Source organism: Stegodyphus dumicola, chromosome X1, assembly GCF_044657685.1.
Source record: "Stegodyphus dumicola isolate Sdum_Otavi_A_Nest chromosome X1, ASM4465768v1".
NCBI classification, from domain to species: Eukaryota; Metazoa; Arthropoda; class Arachnida; order Araneae; family Eresidae; genus Stegodyphus; species Stegodyphus dumicola.
In genome coordinates, this window is record NC_140780.1 from 218,812,503 (window position 1) to 218,835,995 (window position 23,493).

Here is a 23,493-nt window from a genome sequence, read left to right on the forward strand (position 1 = left end):
AAAACAAAATAAAAAAAAGGACAGACATTAAATAAGCAAAAAAGCTTTTAAAACTAGCATATGAACAAATAAAATGACGAATTGTCATTTGTCTAATTACAAATCATAAAAACAGAGCAGGATCAATGGTCGAAACCACGTTGTTCTATTTTGAAAAAAAAAAAAAAAAAAAAAAAAAAAAAAAAAAAAAATATATATATATATATATATATATATATATATATATAATTTAGGTTTTATTGTCATAGACGCATAAAGGTTTAGCAGCGTCACAGTCGGTTGAATTCTTTCTTTAATGTTGATAAAACAATTTCTTGATTTCAAATCCAACAAAATCGGCGCAAAATGGGAGCCCATCCATTAACAAATTTTCACATTTTTACAATACCCTTGAAGCATGGAAGAAATGTGTGAGGTGTATTTAATTATGGCAAAGCACACTAGGGCTATCTGCCTAAGGGGAGGGATGCCTTCGTGGAGGACTTTCTAAGGGAAACTGGCTCGTATACACGTTACACATGGGGAAAACCACGAAAACGCCCATGCAACCAGCCCGTTCGCGGGATTCGAACCTCGGACCGAACTACCAGTGTTCAGCGACTTTACCGCTCGGCCGTGAAGCATGGAAGAAAAGCTGCGATTGCAAGCCAAGCAGCGAAATTTGTTAACGTGGGTAAGACTGACTTAGTTTTGGTTCGACTTCATTTTGATTTGCTGTTTAAATTTCAGTTCCCAGAATTTAATATTGTGATTGGCTGAATCATTAGGAACGTACCTGCATCATAAGCTCATCATATAAACTCATATTAGAAGAATTGATTTTAAAATGTCGCATTTTAGAAATATCTGTTATAAGTATGTTATTATTTTTAGCCGAGAAAGGAGAAATAACCAAATTAAAAGGAGAGTTAATAAGCTATTTATTGCAAGTTAAAGCTGGTATTTTATTTTAAATGATTTTTGCCTTATATATATGTATAATTAAACATGACTTGTTTAAGTTATTTCATAGCAACCAATTGAAACTAAAGATGACGACTACTGATAAAATGTCTTGTTCTAGTGTTTTCTGTTCTTGTAATTGAAATGCTATTTCGTCATTATATGTCTTCTTATTTAAACTGTAAATAAAGTAATTTGTTCGTGGTTCAACCATTTCCGAATCAAAATATGCTGTGCATTAAATTGTATTTGAATTATCATTTGCATTAATGGGATCAGTTTATTGATATCTGCCGAAGAAAATATTTAAATAATTTATTTTGAAATGTATAAATGAAGGAAATTACAGGATGTCTCTTAACTGTAAATAACTTAAAATAAGGTCTAATTTAAGGTCATTGAATATATTTTCTTAAAACGAACGCTTTTCATTCCTTTAAATTCATATGAAATATATACTCATTATAAACAATTCCCTTAGTTGAGGGAATGCCATTGAGCGACAATTCGGAAAGTGACAACTGCTATAAAAAGGATTATAATACAGAAAGAAATATTACAGCTCATTAGTGTATGCTCTTTGTCTGCTCCAACAAAGTCGCCGGAGAGTTTAAAGAAGTTACGGTTTTCGCCGGATTAAAACATAGCTGCAAGGTGCACACTGAGCTGAAATCTTTCAATTCTTTTTATATAAAAGTCTCAAAGTAAAAATACAGTTTCTCGAATTTAATAAATTCCTAGGAATAAAAAGAAATTTCTCACTTTCTATTTGCGACATTCATGTATTTTTCGTTTAATAGCAATTTACTCTGGCAGTATTTCCTTGACTTATAATAACGAGCAAAGAATAAAACATAAAGAATGTTCGGGAAAAATGGAGTTTAATAAATTGGAAACTTTATTCTCTGTTCTGTTTCATCCCTCTGAAAATTCTTTTTAGAACTAGTGAGCTAGTGCTTTTTAACTTTTCGAGGTTTCATTTCTTTATTACTAAGTAATTTTTGGAGAGTTTCATTGTTTTATTATGGAACGGTTTGAATGGCAGCCTTTTTTTTTACGTATAGATTTTAGATTGAATGCAAGTGATTTAAGAACTATTCGAAGAAAAGAGCAATTAAGCTCAAAGCGATAAGCAAATATCATGCCATGTAAATTCCAAAATGTGATTTGTATATTGTTACAAAATGTAACATGCAAAAATGTCGATACACAAGTATAACTGATATAAAGTGAACGACATCGTTAAAGAATATGTGATGAAAAATAGCAGCATCCGTTCTATGTTAAAACACAGCGGTGAGTATCGGTAATTACATAGGAATGTATCGTTAAAAGATATGGCTGATAATATATATGACTGATAAACTCTAAACGATGCTTAAAGATAAAATTTTATTCCTCTTGTATTTTATAAATGCTATGTTCATCCGTGTAAAGTAAGAAAACCTCTTTTAAGATTTTCATTACAATGAGTTCAAATCACAGCAGCGAACATTTTAAAGATTGTGCTTTGCAGATCAAATAACACAATAATCAGTTCAAGTATGAAAACATTACATTTATACTAGTGAATATCTCTTCATTTCAGATGTCTACTTGCAGTGCGATATCTATTCACTTTATGGCTCAACAACACAAAGATAATATATGGACTTTTTATTATGAGTATTTAGAGATTCTCTAAGCTGCTGCGACAAGAAATATTACGTATTATAATTGATAAATTAGCTAATTTCCTTTTCATTGTGTGTTTATTTTAATGTTTATATAGCATTGCATTACTTAAGACGCCAGGCTCATAATGAAACTGAAGCAGGTAAGCTAAAAGTGCTAAGCGACAAAATTACTTCAATACTAGTAGAAAAAAAATATATCACCTGATTACAATGAGACTGAAAAAATAAGAAATTACTGTAAGTAATAGTATTTTGTTTTAATGTGCAAAGCAAGATTTAGCCTATGATATTCATCATTATAAGGATTTAGCCCATTATTTAGCCTGTTGGTTACATTCGGTTAAAAATGAGTTTGAAAAACCGTTCTTCAGACTATGAAATGTTTACTTAAATTAATTAAGAACCAATATAATACATTATTGCTAGTCTAATTGTGCATAGCTTTTCAACAACATGTTGCTTATTTTATCAGGTCTTCAACAGCCATCTTTACGTCGAAAGCAAGCGAACGCGAGCGTAGCGCCATCTGTCTCGAAAAATAATAATGAAAGACGAAAAACTAGTGTATTAGGCTTCTGAAAACCGAAGGAATGATTTCAGAATACAGGGCCGTAGCTAGAGTTTCCAGCGCCCGGGGACAACTGAAGAATTTGCGCCCCTTTCTGTGTGCCAAAAATGGAAAACATTTCATTAAAAAATTTCGTAGCATCAATTTGTCGCCCCTGGGATGTTGCGCACGGTGACAGATGTCCCCCCTTGCCCCACCCTAGCTACGCCACTGCGCTTTCTACCAAGCTAAGGTTTCTTGTTCATCTAAAATTAACTGAATTTAACTCCTGTTTAATACAAAATGCTAAACCCTAAAAAGATGTAAATTTGTCCTAACGGACTGTGCATATCTTGTCCACATCAGAAGACTACGTAAAGACATTTCGTTAACCGAATGTAAATCTTAAGTGGTTAGTCAACTGGGTACGGTTTCAACGGTGCAATAAGGACAGTATTCCTCTGAACAAAGCAAATCCTCAGATTCGGGTCTGAGTCACAGCACATTACATCCTTCAGCTGATAATTATTGCTAACAACTGAGTTTACATATGTTTGGTTACTTTTTATTTTTCCAGCATTTTATGAGTAAATTACGTAAATTAAGAATATTACTAATTCTGCAACTCTGTAATTCGCGGAAGTATGATGTTTTGCTGTATTGAATAGTGAGTTCATTTAACACATTTTACAACGTAGGGGATATAAAAATTTCAAACTGCATACTTTTTTCAGCTTTGATAATACTATTTCTGAATTCTGAAGCTCAGTGTTTTCCATTAGTTAGTTACTGCAATATTAAACCACATGCTGTTATTTTATGTTATGTGTTATCTGTGCTGTTACTGTGTGTTATTAAACCATATGTGTTATATCTTATTTATTTTCATTGTGTTTAATTGCTGCCGTAAGTTTTGCAAAAGATGCTTAGATTTTTAGAAACTGAACTATTTAAATAAGGTGCAGAAACTGGAAGTAATTTATGAATGTCCATATCGTGGTGGTGGAACTATTAAGCAATAAGTAAAGAATAACAAAGTAAACTTGATTATTTTTTAAGGCTGATTGAATTATTTGCAAGAACCTTTAACCTTTAAATTAGTAATTTGTTAAAATTATATTTACGATTGGCAGTAGAAGTGAAAAACGAAGTAACTGAAAAACATTTAAACTCTTCATTTACGCCTAAATGAAGGTACAAATAAAATTCTGATCAAACATTCAAATAGGGAAAAATAACGATTATTAAAGTGCGAAGGAGATTTAGAATGCTTTAAGAAACTTTGATTGCCAGTGGATCTTAATGCTAGGCTTAAAAGATATAAAAGAAAGGTCTCGTATATAATTCAGTTATTACGTATTTACTATCTCTATTCGTGCTATTTAAGTACAAAGTCGAGAGCTGCCAGATACATATTCTGAAAGCAACTGCTAATAAGATAAGGGATATTAAATAATTTTAACCCTTTTATCACTTTCCGAAATTTGCGTTAATAGCAATTATAATTTCATTCTACCACAGAAATTCGTTCAGCAATCCTGCTTTACGAAACTTATTATACATTGCGTTATTAATCTATAAAGTAATGAAACATGTGATGTAGTGAATAATATGTGAAGCAAAAAATTCACAAACATTTGTTTTAGTATGTGATTTTCAGTTATAATGCAGTTTATATTCGGAAGCCGATAAAGTGTGAATGAATGAAAGAACCTAGATTTACATATTTGCAGATATCGAACACCACAAAAAAGTTTAGTTTAACGCCTGGAGATATCAGTCGCTATTCCTGTTTCAATCGAGATATTCTGGAAACGGTATCGGATAATCCCTGTTACCCCAGCTGCACGACAGCACTTCCACCAGCATTTACGCAACGCTATTTTATGCAGACGTGGCATTCACAAATGCCTAAGCTTTACGAACCGAGACCCATCGGTGCAGAAGCTGCCTATAAGTTCAAGTCTTTTACATAAAGATCGAGCATCATTTTTCCAGAAAATGAAAAAAAAAATACTGCATTTTGCATGCTTCTGGAAGTGTCGCAGTTCACAGAAAAAAATAAACACATTCCTCTAGATAGCAGCATGATTCTTTATGAAATGTAGTCTTGAATTTTAACATTTTTCCATGCTGCTATAACAAAGCGTTGTACATTTTGATGGCTCACTTCAGTAAACCGTGATCCGCTGCCACAAGGATTTGAAACTTGCTCTATAAAGATAAGAAAAATGTTCTAAGCTATTAAACTTTAGTTTCGTAATTTAGTGTTTAAATACTATTTGCATTAAATGCAACGAAACAATCAAAAAATTCTTTTATAATGCAACATATCGTAACTTCTTTATGCAACGTCTTTGTTCTTTTAATTACAAACAAGAAATTAAAATCATCTCATTTGACCGCGGTAAGCTATATCGGTGAGATCTAATCTCAAGAATGTAGGACATTTTGTTTGTTTGTAAAGTGTTAGTTGGTAAGTAGAAGTTTGCTATAAAGCCCTACGCTAGCGAAATTTTGATCGAAATTATGACTTGTGTAATGTATAAAATCAATTAACATTTTGATTCTTCTAACCGAGTCCTAGTATTTCAAATATTTATTTATATTTCACATTTAAGTTACCAAAGCAAACGAAAGCTATATGCCTTAAGGAAGGGGTAGTTTCGTGGAGCCCTTTTAAGGGAAACTGGCTCGTATTTACGTTACACTTGAGGAAAACGAAAACATCCATTCAACCAGGCCGTTCGCCGGAATTCGAACTCAAGTTGAAATTCCAGTAACACCGTTATTATACGCTTACAGACCGCTATATCTAATCATAATATTCTTAGAATAAAATTCTAGTCGATTCGCATACCTACGTGTGGGTTGATTTAAGCGCATACGAAAGTAACAATATGGTGTAGAGGAAAATATGGTCATGTGCTAAAATTACAATGCACACAAAGAATAATAAATAATTAGGTATACTGTTGTGTAAAATATGATCGGAAATAGATAGAAATATGCTTCGAAATAACTAAATCTCTTATAAGTCTCGGATTTTCTAAATTTAACCAAAGCTTTCTGAATAAATCCTGAGAAAATTGCATTGACTTTAGGCTTGTTTCATCCTCTCTTAGGAAATAAAAAAACTAAATAAAACAATGATAATAAAAAAAATAATGTTCCCTTCTTCAGTTCTTAAATACCTTCCATAATCCTCCACAGGGATTTTTAAAAAATAGATACAGTAATTAAAGGAGTTATTGCTTCGCAGTTCTTAAGCCGTACCATGTTATCTCTGAACTACTTGCGAGCTTAAATAGTAAGTACAGTTTTATTTCCCAAAATTTATTAAATGATTATGACAAATATTAATGAAACAAACTAATTCCCTTTCTGAAGGTATTCTGTGATTCAGATATCGGACTTGCATTTAATCTTTTTAAATTTCTACGTAATATGGATATTATTATTAATTTAATTTGAATTAAAAAAAAAGAACCAAACTTTAATAGTACAGCAAAATGATCCCTGGGGTTCACACGTAATTAAGCACGAAATGTCGCGTAAATGATAAAGATGTGTAATGAAATATAGGCTTATGAATTGTCTCCTAAACGAATTACTCTCAAGAACAAATCTGTCACCTTTTTTTTTTTTTTTGTTTTGTTATAGAGTTCCTCAATGATGATTTTTGAAATATTTTATGTTCTGAATACGAAGCTGTTTATATTTTCCTGTTTAGAATTGTTTTTGCTTAATAAACTTATTTTTTTAAATGTCGTTATTTTACGCATAAGAGTTTCCGTATAACGAAATTCTAGTCGATTTTCTCCAACATTTCTGCCTCCTATACAATTCGTTTTTAAAAGACTAGTAATCTGAGATTTCAATTTAAAATTTATATTAAATGTCCTATAATCTATAACAAGCTTCTACAAATCTCCCTGATGTTAGGTTGTAGAGTCATTAGGTTATTTTGAAGCAGGCGATGCGGAAAATGTACAGTGCCCTTTCCGGGACTCGAACCTGGACCTCTGAAATTCGCGCCGTGTGTGCTACCGTTACACTACGAAGGCATGGTGAGAGGAGGGAGAAAATCCCCCTTTAAAGGGCGACTGGGCTTAGGGGACACAAGCGCCAAATCGTGGTGGTGACGAATTACTGTTCATCATCTTTTAGTTCGGGTGCCACTTGTAGAGCCATTAAGTTTTTTTGAAGTAGGAGTACATGAAAAATGAGCAATACCGCCGGGATTCAAACCTGGACCTCTCGAATATGCGCCGAGTATGGTTCCAATTACATCACGAAAGCATGGGCAAAGGAGGAAGAAAAATACATTATAATGTAATTTTCTTATGCCATGAAATTATTTCTTTTTAAAATTTAAAACCAACTGTATCAGTTTTTGATTTGATATTTCGACAACATTACCTTTGTTCATTTACATACAGAGGATTTTAAGGGTTTATGGGTTCGTTATCTGTTAATATCATGAACAACGTGACGGGTTCATAGCCGTAGTCAAACTATTTATAATGAAGGTGCAGAATGATTTAAAAATTTAATGTAATTAATTAAATGTAAACGATATTTACTTCTCGAAGAGGAGCTGAATTTTAACTGGGGAAAATCTAAATGAATTTTTACTCGAGTTAAAACAAAAGTTTCGTTCCCATTGCATTCTGAAAGATTCTTTTATATATTAAAGAACTATACCATTTAAGGATAGATACCCTTATTATATTATGCATTCCTTTTTTGCGCATAGTGTTGTTTATTTTTAGTTAAGCTTTGTTTTGTAATATACTTTTGAAGAGCCATTTAGTTGTTTTGTAGGGATTAGGAATTAAAAAAAATAATTAACCATGTCCACGACAAAGCTGAACGCGAATCTTGAATTTTTAAGTGGATGTGCTCCCATTACCCTTCAAGAAAACATGAGAGGAATGTTTTTAATTACTTCCTTGGCACAAGCTTGCAGTACATGCTTTCAGCTTTCATTAAGAAACGTGAGATTCATTTCTCGGCACATATGTATGCAGGATAAGATTCCTGAACTAAAAACGTAACCAATTAACGCAATAACTTTAAGCATCTTAACAACCGTATTTAAAAATCAGTAGCAGAAAAGTGAGTAGAATAAGGATGCAAAACTATGAAAAATGAAATAGCGGAAAGAAATTTACGAATATCTGTAGCTCAATCTAAAGTCAGTTGAACTAGCGAAAGGACAAATGTATATCCATTTTCTTTGTCCGATTTCATTTGAAAACAATATATCTAATGAAAGATTCGAAACACTCGAAAGCATCACAAAAAGAGAAAGACATAATTTGTTTCACGAGCCTTAGATGTTTATGTGACGTTTCGAAACTTATGTGAAATAAAAATGTAGATGAGTATTTATTTTGTCTTTCAGTAATTCTGAAAAAGATATCTCTAGTGCTTTCTCCTTCAGAATATGCTTAAAATAATAGTATCCTTAACTGTGGTCCAGGGACACTGTTAATGATACATTGTTACTTATTTAGTTTCAAGCATGCTAGTGACCGGTATAGTGGATGCAATCTTAAATTGAAATAGTTTATTCGACATAGCTACTATAATTAGCGATAGTTATGCAGTTTATATGTACGGTAATTATCTATATGGGTTATTAACATTTAAACGGTGTGATTATTCCAAATAGGATGAGAATTTAAATTGCTTCTTATCATTCTGCAATTTCATTTAACAAAATATACATTTATAAGACTCTATTGAAGTTTAGAACAAAAATATAGCAAAGTTGGGGGGCAAAGAGTCATATTTCTGAGCAAATAATGTATAAAATATGTATATATAAAACATGTCAACATTATTTTCGGCAACAATACGCAGATTAAGGAAATGGTATTTGGAACTACAAATTTTCCTTTTTAAATTTTTACTTCATTTTGCAAATCAATAGTTTTTATTTAAAATAACAGATAAAAACTTTTAAAATGTTTTGTAACATTAAATACTTCTACTTCTCTACTTAAGGACAATATTTAACATGAAAACACGCTCGCAATGTGTCTGATTAAATTTTATTTAAATTATAAAGCTGTACAGAGACCAAAAAATTATATGTGAGCGAACTTTCGATTTAAGTAAATATGTTATTTAAACAAGACATTTGTGAGGGCTCAACATAAGAAGGAATTAATAAAGTATGTCTAGAGTTTTTCTGTAGCTCAGGTGGGTCAGAGCTTTCTTCTGCAGTTGAGGTATCTCCGATTTGAATCTGAACCGAAGCAAGTATTTCATGTAATCAGTATGAAGTATATTGAGAAGGTTGGTTTAGCTTAATATGGCTAAGGCTATTTATTTCCTTAAGGAGAGGGGTGCCTTCTTGGAAGACTTTCTAAGGGAAACTGGCTCGTATACACGTTACACATGCGGAAAACAGGAAAACGCCCATGCAGCCAGCCCATTCGCCAGGATTTGGATTTAGATGTATATTGAGAAGAATTTAAGAGTATTAGAATGAATATCGATTGCAGATTTTAAAAAAATCCCTTTTTTATCAGAAGACCCTATTCAACGCAATGAATTGCATCTTTGGTCATTGTTATATACATTAAAATACTTATTTAGTGGGAAAGTCGCAGGCAAAGCAATGAAGACGGTTCCGATATTATAAAACAAGGAGGAGGGAAAGCGGAAAACTAAAATCTGACTGATATATATTTTATATATGCTCAAAAGTGCGCAAGTGATTTGATGTTTGTTAAGGATACATGGGGACTATGCTTCAGAATCAAGACTGGTGTTGGAATAACTGTGCGTAACTGTGAATCATTTGATGGCTTTACTCCTTACTGTGGTTTATGATTTTTAACGGCTACCACCCAAAATCAGCATTATGTCGATAATGCTGATTTTGGGTGGTAGAAAAGAAGAAATTTCATATCTGTGATTACAAATCGACGTATGTGAATTGTTAACGCCTTGAAATTTTGCGTTCTGGAAGTTTGAGATTGTTAAATATATAAGTATTTTCAGTTGGTAATTTTTAAAATTCTCTGTCATCTGAGACGGTAGCTTAAGACATGTAAATAAGTTTTCTTATAAAAAAAACTTTTGTGTAGATGTTCTTAATGATAAAGTGAAGCGTTGGTAACAACTAAGAAATCGTCGGAGAAGTAGCAACGATTATTTTGTTTGTTTACCAGATGAGAAATGTTAATTCCGCAAAAATATTAAAAATTTGTTTGCTAAATCTTTTGATATTTCGGTCAGTATTTAGAAAAGTGGAGCATAAGTGCATCAGCGTTATTTTGAAATGTGAACACTGAAGTTTCTTTCACTAGCATTTTAACTAAAATACGATAATTTTAAAATATCATAAACACTGCAGTGTTATCTGAATTTCCTTAATTTTCATTTTTTGTACTTACAGTGGCTGAAACAAGTTGATCCTAATAGGCAAAGCGCAGACGATGCAAAAAGTCCTATTCAGATGGCAGGTGAATACTTTAACGTTTTAACAACACCTTACTCAATCGACTATTTTGTGAGAGACGGAATATATTATCATAAGCTAATAATTGAAAACGTGCAGATGGAAGATGCTGGAAAATATGTTTGCCTTGGTGCCAATAGCTATGGTTATGAATACAAATTTGCATATCTAGAAGTGCTTCCAAGTAAGTTCGTATAAATTCATCTTTATGTTTTAAGTGCTTAATTATTGTAGCTGATAGTTGTAATAGTAAAAAATAAGAAGTATAGTTTGAGTAATTTGAAATGTAGGGCTCCAAGAACTATTTCAAACCATATTAGTTTCCTATACATTGCGTATCAGATTCCTCCGACTCCGCAATGTATTTCGTCGCAAACGACCGCATCTCTGTACGGCGAAAAACAGGCAGTTACAGCATGACAATGCTCCAGCACATTCAGCGCACTTGATCCAGACTTCCTTGTCGAAACGTGGAATATCAGTGGTTCACCAACCTCCCTAATTTCCAGACATATCTCCTTGCGACTTCTATTTGTTTACGAAATTGAAGACGACATTGAAAGCATCTCGTTTTGAAAGCAGAGAAAAAATAATGCAGAACGCAATGACTGAGATGAAGACCAATTCAAATGAAATCCAAAAGTGTTCTCGGAAGTGGAAAATGTGAGGAAGCGCAAAGAGCCTGCTTTGGAGGGTATTAGGGTTCCAATCCCGTCATATAAGCAATACATTTTTCTTGGCAAAAATTCGGTTACCTTTTAGGCAGTTCTGTTATAAAGTTTGAGTTTCCATTAAATGCACAGCAATTAGCAGTTAGCAAGTTACTCTAAATCTGCTAAATGAACTCATCCTAAGAAAATCGTGTTTCAGCCCAGATTATTTTAAAAGCTGCTTGAATTTGTAGGTATATTTACTTTGCTACCTTCATAAATAGCTATTCAAACTGAAAAACGCCTAGATCAGGTATAGATCGAGCACATAAGAAATTCAAAATACCATTTTGGATACATTTTTGTTCAAATATTTATATCTTTAAAATGTAATACAATTTAATGAGAACGCTATGTACGCCCCCATTAACCAGAAAATTTACCAAAGCTGTTACAATTTCATTTGTTTGTCACCAGAAATCTGCGGGTGCACTGCATGTCTGGGTATTGTATGTGATCAGATAAAAGCATGAAAATGTAAACGCATTGGAAAACAATGGGCAATAATAAGATTGATAATAATAGTATTTTATTAGCCTTCATTAATCTAAGTGCTGGGCCCTTTGGGGGATTAGAAACAGCAAAAAGAACATTAGCTTTCTCTCTAGGAACAGAAAATGAGCCCATGAGACATTGCGGTTGGCAAGTCTACGCCTCTACTGATTTAAATGAGGGTATTTTATTTTCATCAGCGGAATTATTTAAGAAATCTTTTTATATTAAATGAACTTATATTAAATTATTCGCACATTTTGATTGAATTCAAATCATTTGCTATCTGTTTGAAATATATGCTATTCAATACCTGCTTTGTTATTATGTTATTGAAAAATGGCATGAGGATGATAGATTTTTATTGTATTCCACTATGTAAATACCGTCTTGATTTTTGAATGGACTGCATTTGTATTTTAATGCCTTCGATAATGATTATTTCTGAATTTAGAACCAATATTTAATAATTTCGTTTCGAATTTTACTTATCCACCGAGAAAGTTCTAAATTATACTGGCTTTAATTGCTTTGACCCTAGTAAAGGAGTAAATTTAATAATTGATATATATTTCTGTTATTATATTTCGGCTTTTTTCCTTTAAGCATCGCCTATGACTTTTCATTTTCATGAAATAAATGACATCGTAGTCATGCATGTCAATAAATAAATCATTCATTCGCATATTTTCAGTGCTATGCAACTCTGGCAACTAACATGAAAACGAAATTTTTTTAATTTCCTTACATTTTCCATTTCCAGTTTTGTTAGGATGTGTAAAGTTATTGGAACTTTATGGTCCGATAGTCACCTATGAATGTGTAATGAATTAACGTTGGTTTTCATTTTACTTGAAAAGAATTTCTCTTTAAATGCATATGAATTGAAACTCTCCAGTCTTCTTGAGCCCAAAAATCTAATTTTATGAGCGGAGGTAATAATAAACGGATTAGCCGAGAGTATTTTCGTGCGAAGGAATTTCGGCTCAAATACATGAAAAAAAATATTATGTAATAATATAGGTAGTGTTTTCTTTTTAACCCCTGCTCTTTTTCTGAGTGTGTACCAGTTCTCGCAGTTTTTATTTTGTTATTCAGAAGTGTGTTTTAGATTTTATTTTTTATTATATATATATATATATATATATTACTATTTTTTCCTATCCTGACTTTTCAGATCAAGTAGTTATTAAATTACATCTAGACGTCATAGAATTTAAGTATAGAAAGAAAATATTTCGATGTGGGTACCTTTTTTCTAGTCCTTCAAATTTTTAAAACTATTAACTACTTGTTACAGAATGTAACTTTCAATGATTTGACAATTCTTTTACATTTTTTCACCTCTTTTTGGACATAGAATTTCTCCACTTTCTCGAAAGCTATTTAAATGTACTATCTAAATTTTGACTTCTAGAAAACTAGACAGGCTTATTTTAATCATAATACCATTTGATTGTTTAATTCTTTATTTTGTGATGTATATTTATAGGGATTGAAGGTTAACTTGTTTTGCATATGGAGGAAACTAATTTGCCAGGAAACGCAATGGACTTACATGCAGACTTTTTCAGAGTTCGTATGTGAATTTCTGAAAAATTAAGCAGATTTTATGTAATGTTTCTTTCTTTTTTAAAACATTATGAAATGTTAGATATATAAAATGACTGATGTACAAGTGCCTGGCTATATGTATGGATGCCTATCCCTTATTTCAAGAAACAAATTTATGTGCAAATGTGCTATTTAAAAAAATATGGTAAATGTAATAAAAATTGCAGCGCATTTGAATTAACATCATCTGGGAGCAAAATCACTCTACATTTCACAGAGAATGCATAATTATTTAAACGAAAATAAAAGTGTATTATAAAAATGTAAAAGCATTTCGACATGTTTTAGGACGAAGTCGATTAGTATATTTAAATCTTATGAAAGTAATATTTATAGTCCGAGCTTAATATATGTTGTAGAATGTTAAATTCTTGATTTATTTCACAGGAAGCGGGGACTTTCAAGCATCTCTTCCATTCCCCATTGTAGTGACCGCTATAGTTGTTGCTGTTGCTGTCTTGGGCTGTATCTTTGCTCTCCTTGTGTATTGTCGTCCTCGACGTCGTTCTGGTTCACGAGGAAGTTCAGTTGCTGTTCCCATGGTAACCAAAGAAGACTTCATACCGATGCATCCCGGGCCATCTAACTCCTCAAGATGTTCTATCCAGGCAAATAGGAGTAGATCATCTCAGCAGCATGTGACCTATGTTGCTGGACTAACGAACGGAACAGTGTGAAAACCTTGGCTTACTTTGTTTGAGACACAGTTGTTATATGAGGGAAGAATTTGTTTTTGATGAAACTTCAGTGTGCAATTCAGAAACTTATGACGCAGTTTAAATGGATTATAGGAAGTTTAAATTTATTGATGATGTCCTTGATGAGGATATGCCACTGGTTTCTCATGTACTTATGTCCATGAATATTTTATGATCTTACTATAAGTGCATTCGCTACTAGACTTATTTTTTGAAAACATGAATGGTTGAGAAAGAAAGTTTTATTCACAAGGGGCATTTGTAATGTAAATTCTTTTAAATAGTTCTATATAAAATGTATATAACAAAGTAACATGTATATCGAATTTGTATCAACTGATATTTTAACAAAATATATACCTTCCTATATTTAGAAAAATTTCTTTTATTGTTTCAGATTTTTATTGATTTCATTAAGAGACAATGTTACTTCCTTAGATATAATGCTGCTGACGTATCCAAATAATTTCCTGTTAATTTAAGCTTTCGAGAATTAAAATGACTCTCTCCAGAAAGATATTGCATAGATTTAAATAAAAATAAATTTATTTTAAGATCTAACACTGAGCTTGTTACCGCTTTGTGAAGCGCAGAAAATTGGCCAAAGATTAGATTGAATTGAATATTGTGTGCATAATTTTTAACGATTGTATTTAGGCAGCGGTATTTCTTGTGTGCATAATTGTGAAAATGTATCATACAGTGGTTTGATGAGCTATAAATTTGTTAGAAAAAGCTGTGATTGTTTTTGTATGTTTTTTATGTAATGAAGCTCCTAATTTGTGCCTCCGGTCTTCCAAAAATACGTACACCACTCTTGCAGTTTTAGTTATAACTTTTGTATCTTTAGCAGGAATTAAATAAAATTTGAATATATCTGTTTGATATTAAAATAAATTACCTTATTGATCTGTGATATGAAAATTAAAATTTTGAATTAAATATAGTTTTTTAAATATAGTCTGTTATATAACTTAATAATTTCAGGTTTAGATCTAAAGTTTTCATAAATGAATTGTTATCGATACCTTTAATCAGTATTTTCAAATTTATTTAAAAATACTTTTTATTTGAGTTTTGAAATTATTGCCATCACATAAATTTTATACGATTTATTAATATTTTGTATTTGTATTATATTCCAGTCAGTAAGGTATCTGTTGCGCTTTATGTATGTATATATATATATATATTTGATAGTAATTCTTGACCAATTGTGCAGCTTTTTAACTGGTTTTAATAAACAAACAAAAAATTATTTGAAGGTTAAGTGCCTTAAATGCGTTTAATACTTTAGATTACAAAAATCAGATACGCTGTTATTTGGAAGAGAAGTATCAGGAATTTCATTTTAGAACTTATTTATGGATTGTCATTGAGACATATTAGCTATTAAATATTAATTAATTAATGAAGGCATTAAATTCAAGATGAAGGTTATTTACAAAATAATTTATGCTCAAATGGAGTAGAATTATTTTAAAAATACAATTGCACCATTCTTAGAAATCGAAAGGAAAGAACCCATAGTGTGTATAACTTCACGAGTTTATTTAAGAAAGAAAGTACTTAATGTATTTAATTTGTTACGAAGAACATTTTAAGATTTATATTCAATAATAATTGAAGTCGATTTATGAGTATGTTTGTGAACAATATTAGCAATACATTCATTAAATTGTTAAAAAAAGTGTACGTTATGATTTAACCCTTTCCGGCATGCTACCTTTTAAAATTGGAGTTTTGATAAAAAAAAAAAAAAAAAAAAAGGTAGGCAGTCTAATTAGGCCTAGAGAAGTACACAAGTAAAATTTTGTGAAGATAGCACTTATCTTTTAATTCTGTGGGTGTGCCCAAAGTGGGCACACTGATTGAATAGAGCTTCGAAAAGAGTGCTGAAACAAGCATTGCTGTCAATGAACTGACCGATGAGATGCTGAGAAACAAAGAATACAGACTCTCAGTTGTCCTAGATTATCGGTGACCCCGGTCTGGGCACACCTAGAGTTCGCCGTTTGATTTTAGGCAAGATTTTAAGGTAAAAATTTAAAACTAATGTAGAATAAGGAGATTAGCATACAGCCAAAAAACGTAACATAGAAAATTTATTTTCAAACAATTCCTTTTATACCCTAAAAAAATCTGGAAGATTTCTTTGAAAAATGAGGGTCTTAAAAAACTAAACATGGCTAAAATATATGGATTGGTTTGTGTTGAGCTGCCATCTAATATAAATAAAGAAGGTTCAGAGTAACCTATAGTAACCTATAAATCCTTTTTCATTCAATTTTTCTGTGCGTACAGAAGGGAAATTTTAGGTGTGTCCAGACCGGACACACTGTGCCGCAAAGGGTTAAAACGACAATTCGCTTGACACAATCCACGTAAAAGCTCTCATAACAAATTAATTATTTTAAGGAAAAGCAATTTTCAGTTTTATAGTTTGATGCTGAAGACTCAGCTAACATATCTGCTAAATACAAACCTTCTGAAACGAACTCTTTACTTATTTCTTTATATTGACAGTTGCTGCTTGAAATTTTGGTCGATATTTCTGATATGGTTTATTTTAGTTTGGTCGATATTTCTGATATGGTTTATTTTAGTTTGTCAGTTTACAAGAATTTTGTAGATGAGACATCTGTAGAGAATCTTCTCATTAAATGAAGAACCAAACCGGATATTTATCTATTGACTGGGTCGCCGCTTTACTTTCTAGGGGCTGATAATCGAGTTAGAGACTTAAGGAATAAAAAATGAGTATTAAAAATTCTCATTTCTTTTGCCACTTGTTTCTTCTATTTAAAATATTCTAAATGAAAATTACAAATGTTTAACTATTTACATTTTAAAATGCAGTTCATATCTACATTATAAACATGCAGTCCGTCTTTAATATTATTATTACTGCAAATAAAGGAAATACCTAACTATCATTTACGCAATTTCATTCTAGCAATTTCGGAATAAATAACAATAGTTATAATGCGGTAAATTTGAGTAATTTATTGCTGTCCCTTTAATGTTATTCAATGACTAAGTAATTAGAAGTTTAGCATAAATGTGATTTTAGAGTGCTAGTTTGGTTGTTTATATGACTGTCAAATACTCTTAGATTAATATTACAGTTGTAAAATGTCCTATTTTATGTAATGTTTTACACCCAGAATTTTTAGAAACATTTAAATTATTCCTCTTAATGGTAACATATTTTTATAACATGTGTATATATACAAATATATTGGTATATATCAGAATTCATAAAAATATCTGTTTAAGTGTATAAATGAAATATGTTAAATGCATATCAATGGAAATTGCTTTTATTATTAAAATACTTCATTATCGCTGGCCCAAGTATAATTATTGTTAACAGATTTGTGGCCTAAAACACGAGACATTATGTTATTGCTAATTTTACGTTTTCATCACGCACTATATTGAAATTTGTTATGAAGCTCTGCTTACAGCTTATTTTTATAAGCAGAAAACTTCAGTTATCTTAGCTGTATCTGCATTTAACCCAACCATAAGACCTACGGATATCTGTTAAATTTCATTATTTGACAACAGTATTAAAAATTAACTCTGTTGGTCACCTTGAAATATAAAAATATTTTTCCGGTCATCATGTACCTTGAATTGTGATCGATATTAAAAAAATGCTAACATATTCTGTTTCTTTGAAAATACTTGCATTTGTTGCTCTTTTTTTTATTTAACATTATTACACTGGCTGGATGCGGCACCTTGTGAAAAATAAATAAAGAACGCGTTAAAAAGTTTTTTGTAACAGTACAAAACTCTAAATACATCTGAATCCTTTAATATGAATCCTTTTCATAGAATAACTATTAGAATGCTGTGTTTTTTAAACTATGATTGCATATAGCTGTCGAAATTACCACATTGTGTCTCATTTCGCCATATTCATACATCTTGATAACAAGATCGACGTTTTGATTTTCATAGTAAATTTCAGATAAATGGATAAATGAGAAATTTGAATTTATAAATAAAGTGTTCATAACACTGAAAAAGTAACATTATGAAGAAAAATATCACAATTGTGCTTTCCCAAAGATCTAGTAAAATAATTGCCACTGAAAGTGATCGAGTTTAATTTGTCTGTTTAAAATGAAATAATACTGAACAAAAATTGCGCTTTTATATTTTAAACAGAATAGTGATATCAATTGAGAATTTAACAGCGGTTCTCACACCTTGCGTAGATTGTATTCGTTGGTCTGGTTAAGCAATTTAATATACATCTTCTGGAGAAGAATTTCGGTCCAAATTCGAATTCCAAGCATTTTGGAATTCGGTATTTCAGACCTTGGAGAGTTCTAAAATTTGCCTGGATAAGCTTAACAAACTTCCCTGACAAAATCGTTGAAAAATAAAATTTGTTCTAGAAATGTTTCAACGCTATTTAAATTATCCTATTTCTGTTGCTTTCAAGTTATCCTTCATTTAGAATAATTTAAATCAGTTAGTGAAGTAAAATAAAAAGTGTAACATTATCTTAAAATGTCCATAGAAATATTTTATGCATTTTCCTGCATAATTTCTTCGAAAATAAAAAATAAACCCAAATACAAGTTTGTCGAATCAAAAATTTTTTTAGTTATAATTTTGAAATGGAATCTGAGAATCCTCTAGCGAATCTCTTTCAGTGAAGGTTCAAGTTTAGTTTATTCTAGTATTTCTTTTTTACGTACACCATAGATAAAGAAACATACTTATACAGATGCATTGTTGTGAAAGGCACAATAAACTTGATTTACGGTGGTAGTTTGGGAATATATTTTGCAAGAAACGCTTTGTTCTTTTCTTTAGAATTTAAAAGAAAATTTGAGAACCACTAGTCGAAAAATGCAAAAGGGAAATGAATCATTAAATGCAGTATTATTTAAAATATTTACATAAACGTAAATACATATTCAAGATTCATATTTATGGATTTATCCGATATGTATAGAATTTCAAATGCTTTTAGCATCAAATATTCATATATATTTAAAACTTCTGATAAATCCTTACATAAAGGAACTGTTTTATTTTCTTCGGACGTTTTTCGGTGGTAAGACCCTGCAGTTTTACAGTGTAGAGCGCGATTATTTGAATCTGATGCGAAGCCAATTTTTGGTTTGCGTAAGTGGAACTACTTCGTGAGAGGAATGTCAAACAAATAGTGATCCATATTTTTTCTCAAATGCACCAGTTGCTGTGTCTCAAATCAGACCTTTCCAACTATAAAGGGCCCACCAGCGGCCGAGCGGTAAAGTCGCTGAACACTGGTAGTTCGGTCCGAGGTTCGAATCCCGCGAACGGGCTGGCTGCATGGGCGTTTTCGTGGTTTTCCCCATGTGTAACGTGTATACGAGCCAGTTTCCCTTAGAAAGTCCTCCACGAAGGCATCCCTCCCCTTAGGCAGATAGCCCTCGAGGCTTTGCCATAATCACACACACACCAACTATAAAGCCACATTCTTTGAGGAAGCAAATTATCCAGGGGCTGATAATCGAGTTAGAGACTTAAGGAATAAAAAATGAGTATTGAAAATTCTCATTTCTTTTGCCACTTGTTTCTTCTAGCTTACTCAAGTTACAATTTCAGAGTTAAACTAAGCTTGAGAACACTTAATTCTTTATGTGAGGAAGAATGGTTTGCTTGGCTTTCATATATGGGTTTTAAGACATTTGTGCCCAAAATAAGAATTTCGTCTTAACAAGGAAGATTAGATAACTTTAACTCCACATTAGCTTAAAATATACATCTGATATTGTAAGTTCAAATAGACGATATTAAATATATATAAATCAAATTAGCTGATAAGTTCCTGTATATAATCCGGAAAAGTAATACTAATGTTCTGATAGCCAAAAGGGAACTTCCTGCGAAAATTTGGCAGCATTTAAGTTTTCGGGAAGCCTCCAAAACAGTGTTCATCGCCATATACACGGATTTCGGTTTATTAGAATATGATAAAGTGCACTAGGTTTGTCTGCTGAAGGAGAGGGACACCTTAGTGGAATGAGGGAAAACTGGATCACAATTAACGTTAGTTATGGGGAAAATCGTGAAACAGTTGCAGCCAGCCCTTTCTCTGGGATATTAATTCGAGTCGAACTACAGTGTTCTGCGTTCTTTTCCGCTGTGCCGCCGCTGAAGAGCATATATAGTTAAATATACATGTTTTTAAATGTGAATTAACATAGATTTCTAAATTAATATTTAACACTGTGTGTTTTTCCATGCGTAAAATCGTTTGCAGTTCTTTGTGCATTTCTTTCTTGATGCTATTCATTGTATTCTAATTGGTCCAAATAACTTCTTTATCTGAGTCGCTTCTTCAGTGTTTTACCAAATTTTCACTCCACTTTATTTCAATGTCATCAAATGTTTTACACTTTACTTAGATTAGTGATTGTTTACCTTTTTAGGTGCTGCCTTAATCGCATAGTGGTTAGCACTGCCGACTGCGGTATTGTTGGGCCTAGGTTCGAATCTCATTGAAAGCTTGAATGCTTGTAATTGCATAGTGTCTGTGTGGCATGGGGGGTACTGGAAATACCGGCGAGCTGAAAATCCTGTCAAGAGGTTTGATAGTAGAAGCAAAGCAGTGGAGGCCTTCGAATTTGAACGCTGGGGATCAAACCTTAACTTCCCCTTTCTTCCGGGTATAAAATCAGCTGACCTCTATGGTGCAGCTTGGGCAGCGTTCTTGGTCGAGCAAATGACCAATGGGTATTGGCCATTCCCGACCGAATCCATTATGTTTCAAGTGTCCGGCCGTTTGAAACAACAACCTAAATAGATTTATAAGGTGTTATTTTCTTCCTCCTTTCCGCTTGTAAATACGCATATACATTCTTTGTCGCTAAAACTCAATAATAAATTATAATATAAAGAAATTTCGCTTACCTGTCAGACGCATTCTCGCCTTTTATCATTTTCTCTATATTTTATTGACGACACAATTAAATACATTTACAAACAAAGAGAAACACATATAAACTTTAGTTAGTGTTTCACGTTCGTGTTACATCTCTCGCAATCCTCAAAGTTCTGCACTAGTCCAAGGAATTCAAGAGCACACAGCGCCATCTGGTGCAATACTGTTTCTACACCGCTTGCCTTCTTGGTGTAACTGGAAGCATACTCGACGTGTATGCGACAGGACCAGGGTTAGTGTTCCTGCGAGTCATGTCTTTTGTTTCAAAAAAACCTAATGACTCTACAACTGGCTCCAGAACTAAAAGTTGGTGGACGATAATTCTTCACCACCAGAATTTGGCGAATGGATTCCCTCACCCTCTTTCTTCCTACTTTCCGCATATCTTCCTGGTGTAATTAGAAGCATACTCGAGGTCTATTCGATGGGCTCAGGATTCGAGTCACGCGAGGGCACTACACATTTTTCACTCTCCTGCTTCTGAAATACCTAATGACTCTACAGATTTACATAAACGCGAACTGAGTTGCACTTGACACGAAAACTGCAGTTGTATACAATTCTCAATTTGTTACTTTTATTCGATTCGGAACATGCGTCTGTTGTAAAATATTTTATTACTTTGATAATTTCTTCATTGTATCGCATGTGTAATATACATTTAATCCATAACCAATGTATTGATTATAACATGAAACGTATATTATTTAGGTAATGGGAACTTGTAGCAGGAAATATATTTTTTCAAATAAATGATTTTCAGAACTTCGCCGAAATCTAGCCGCTTTTTTTCAAATTTTAGATTTCTAAATTTTCTTTAGAGCTTTCTAGCTTTCCTAAGTTATTTGTGCTGCCAAAAATAGCATCTATCTTCCTGCATGAAGTGTTGTTAAACTGGGAAAAGCATTTGCTATTAACAAATAAATTACAAACCATATTTAAAGGATAAAATGTAAACGGACGAAATTCAGATTCATGCAACCAAATTACGATTTTGCATGAGGTAGCCCGAAAATGAGCTTTTCAAGTTCAGTCTAAATACCTCTACACATTTTAAAACTTACATTTAATATGACTGCATTCATTACTTTCAGAATTTTATTCCACCTGGAGGATGGTGCTTGGTGGATTCCAATGTTTAAACGAAGTTTATTGCGTTTATTATGTGTTTATATCTGTAAACAAGTCAAAATTATTATTTGATATTTCAAAATTTGTCCAAACTGCAATTTATTCTATACTAATTTGTTAATTAGTTAGGATTTTATAGGTGCTCTATCATCCATGTATGTATGAGTGTGAATATTGAGGATGCATGTATGTTTGAGAGCGAATATTTGAGCATGTAAATTTGAGGTGCTTTATCATCAATGTATGTATGAGTGTGAATATTGAGGATGCATGTATGTTTGAGAGTGAATGTTTGAGCATGTAAATTTGAGGAGTTTTATCATCCATGATATGTTTCAGTGGAAATCACACCTAATTTGTGAAGCATTCCAAGCAGTTTCGAACACTAATTTTTATGGCCATTTCTGGCAAAATTTGCAATAAATCATCACTTTTAGAACAATTTAATGATTATATTTTCTGAAAAACATTAAAGACCTGGAAGTTCGGAAAAATGGCATTTGCCATACCGAAAGGTAAAAAATAAATGCTGAAGGCTATGAGCTTTGTCCTGAAACTCATCTTCATTTAATCGTTCGCTTAAGTTAGTTCAAACATAGCTGATTAAAGGCATTCTCCGCTTGATTATAGTCAGAAGTTACTGGCGCTGAAATATTTGACCGAGAGTGGAAAGAAATTTCCAGGGTTGAAACTAGACACGAAGGTCAGTTGGTTAGACCTACGAAAGTATGAAGATGTTGACGGAGTGATCAGCAGAGCCCCACGAAAAGCGTTACAGCACTATTTATGGTATCTCTCTGAAGAATTAGTTGGGTTCGTTATTTTCTCTGACAATGTATCGAATCTTGGGGGGGGGAATAAAAAATACTATCAATAACATGGCTGCCGTTGAATCAAAGACAGGGATGATACAATGCAACCCAGCTCCTCTCAGGGATAAGCTCATCTTGATTAGGCTACTTTGTTGTTTCAGTAACAAGACAGCTCTTTCAAAAATGAAGGTTAACAATGAGATCAATCTTTTGAGCTACATAAGTGGAAGAAAAACGAAAATATAAAAAAATGTAAAAGTATAAGTTATGAATTTACGAATGATAAATGATGCAACTGCGCAAGGCTTTAATTTGTTTAAGAACTTTTTAAAGCAAAAAAATAAAAATGAAGAATTTGCAAAGGAAGAATGCTGTAGTTGCGCGAGGTGTTAAATTGAACTGACTTATAATGAAGATGAAAAAACGTTTTCGT

The 23,493-nt window shown here is 32.2% G+C and overlaps 1 protein-coding gene across 1 annotated transcript in view; it reads left to right on the plus strand.

Annotated features, from left to right (window-relative positions):
• Nucleotides 1-17,832, plus strand: part of LOC118195666 (fibroblast growth factor receptor-like 1) — a 141,866-nt gene extending 124,034 nt beyond the window's left edge. Inside the window, exons 7-8 of the mRNA XM_035366991.2 lie at nucleotides 10,583-10,829; nucleotides 13,849-17,832. Of these exons, the coding sequence (XP_035222882.1) occupies nucleotides 10,583-10,829; nucleotides 13,849-14,138 (537 nt within the window). The 3' untranslated portion in view covers nucleotides 14,139-17,832. The remainder of the gene's footprint in view (nucleotides 1-10,582; nucleotides 10,830-13,848) is intronic.
• Nucleotides 17,833-23,493: the final 5,661 nt, after the last annotated feature.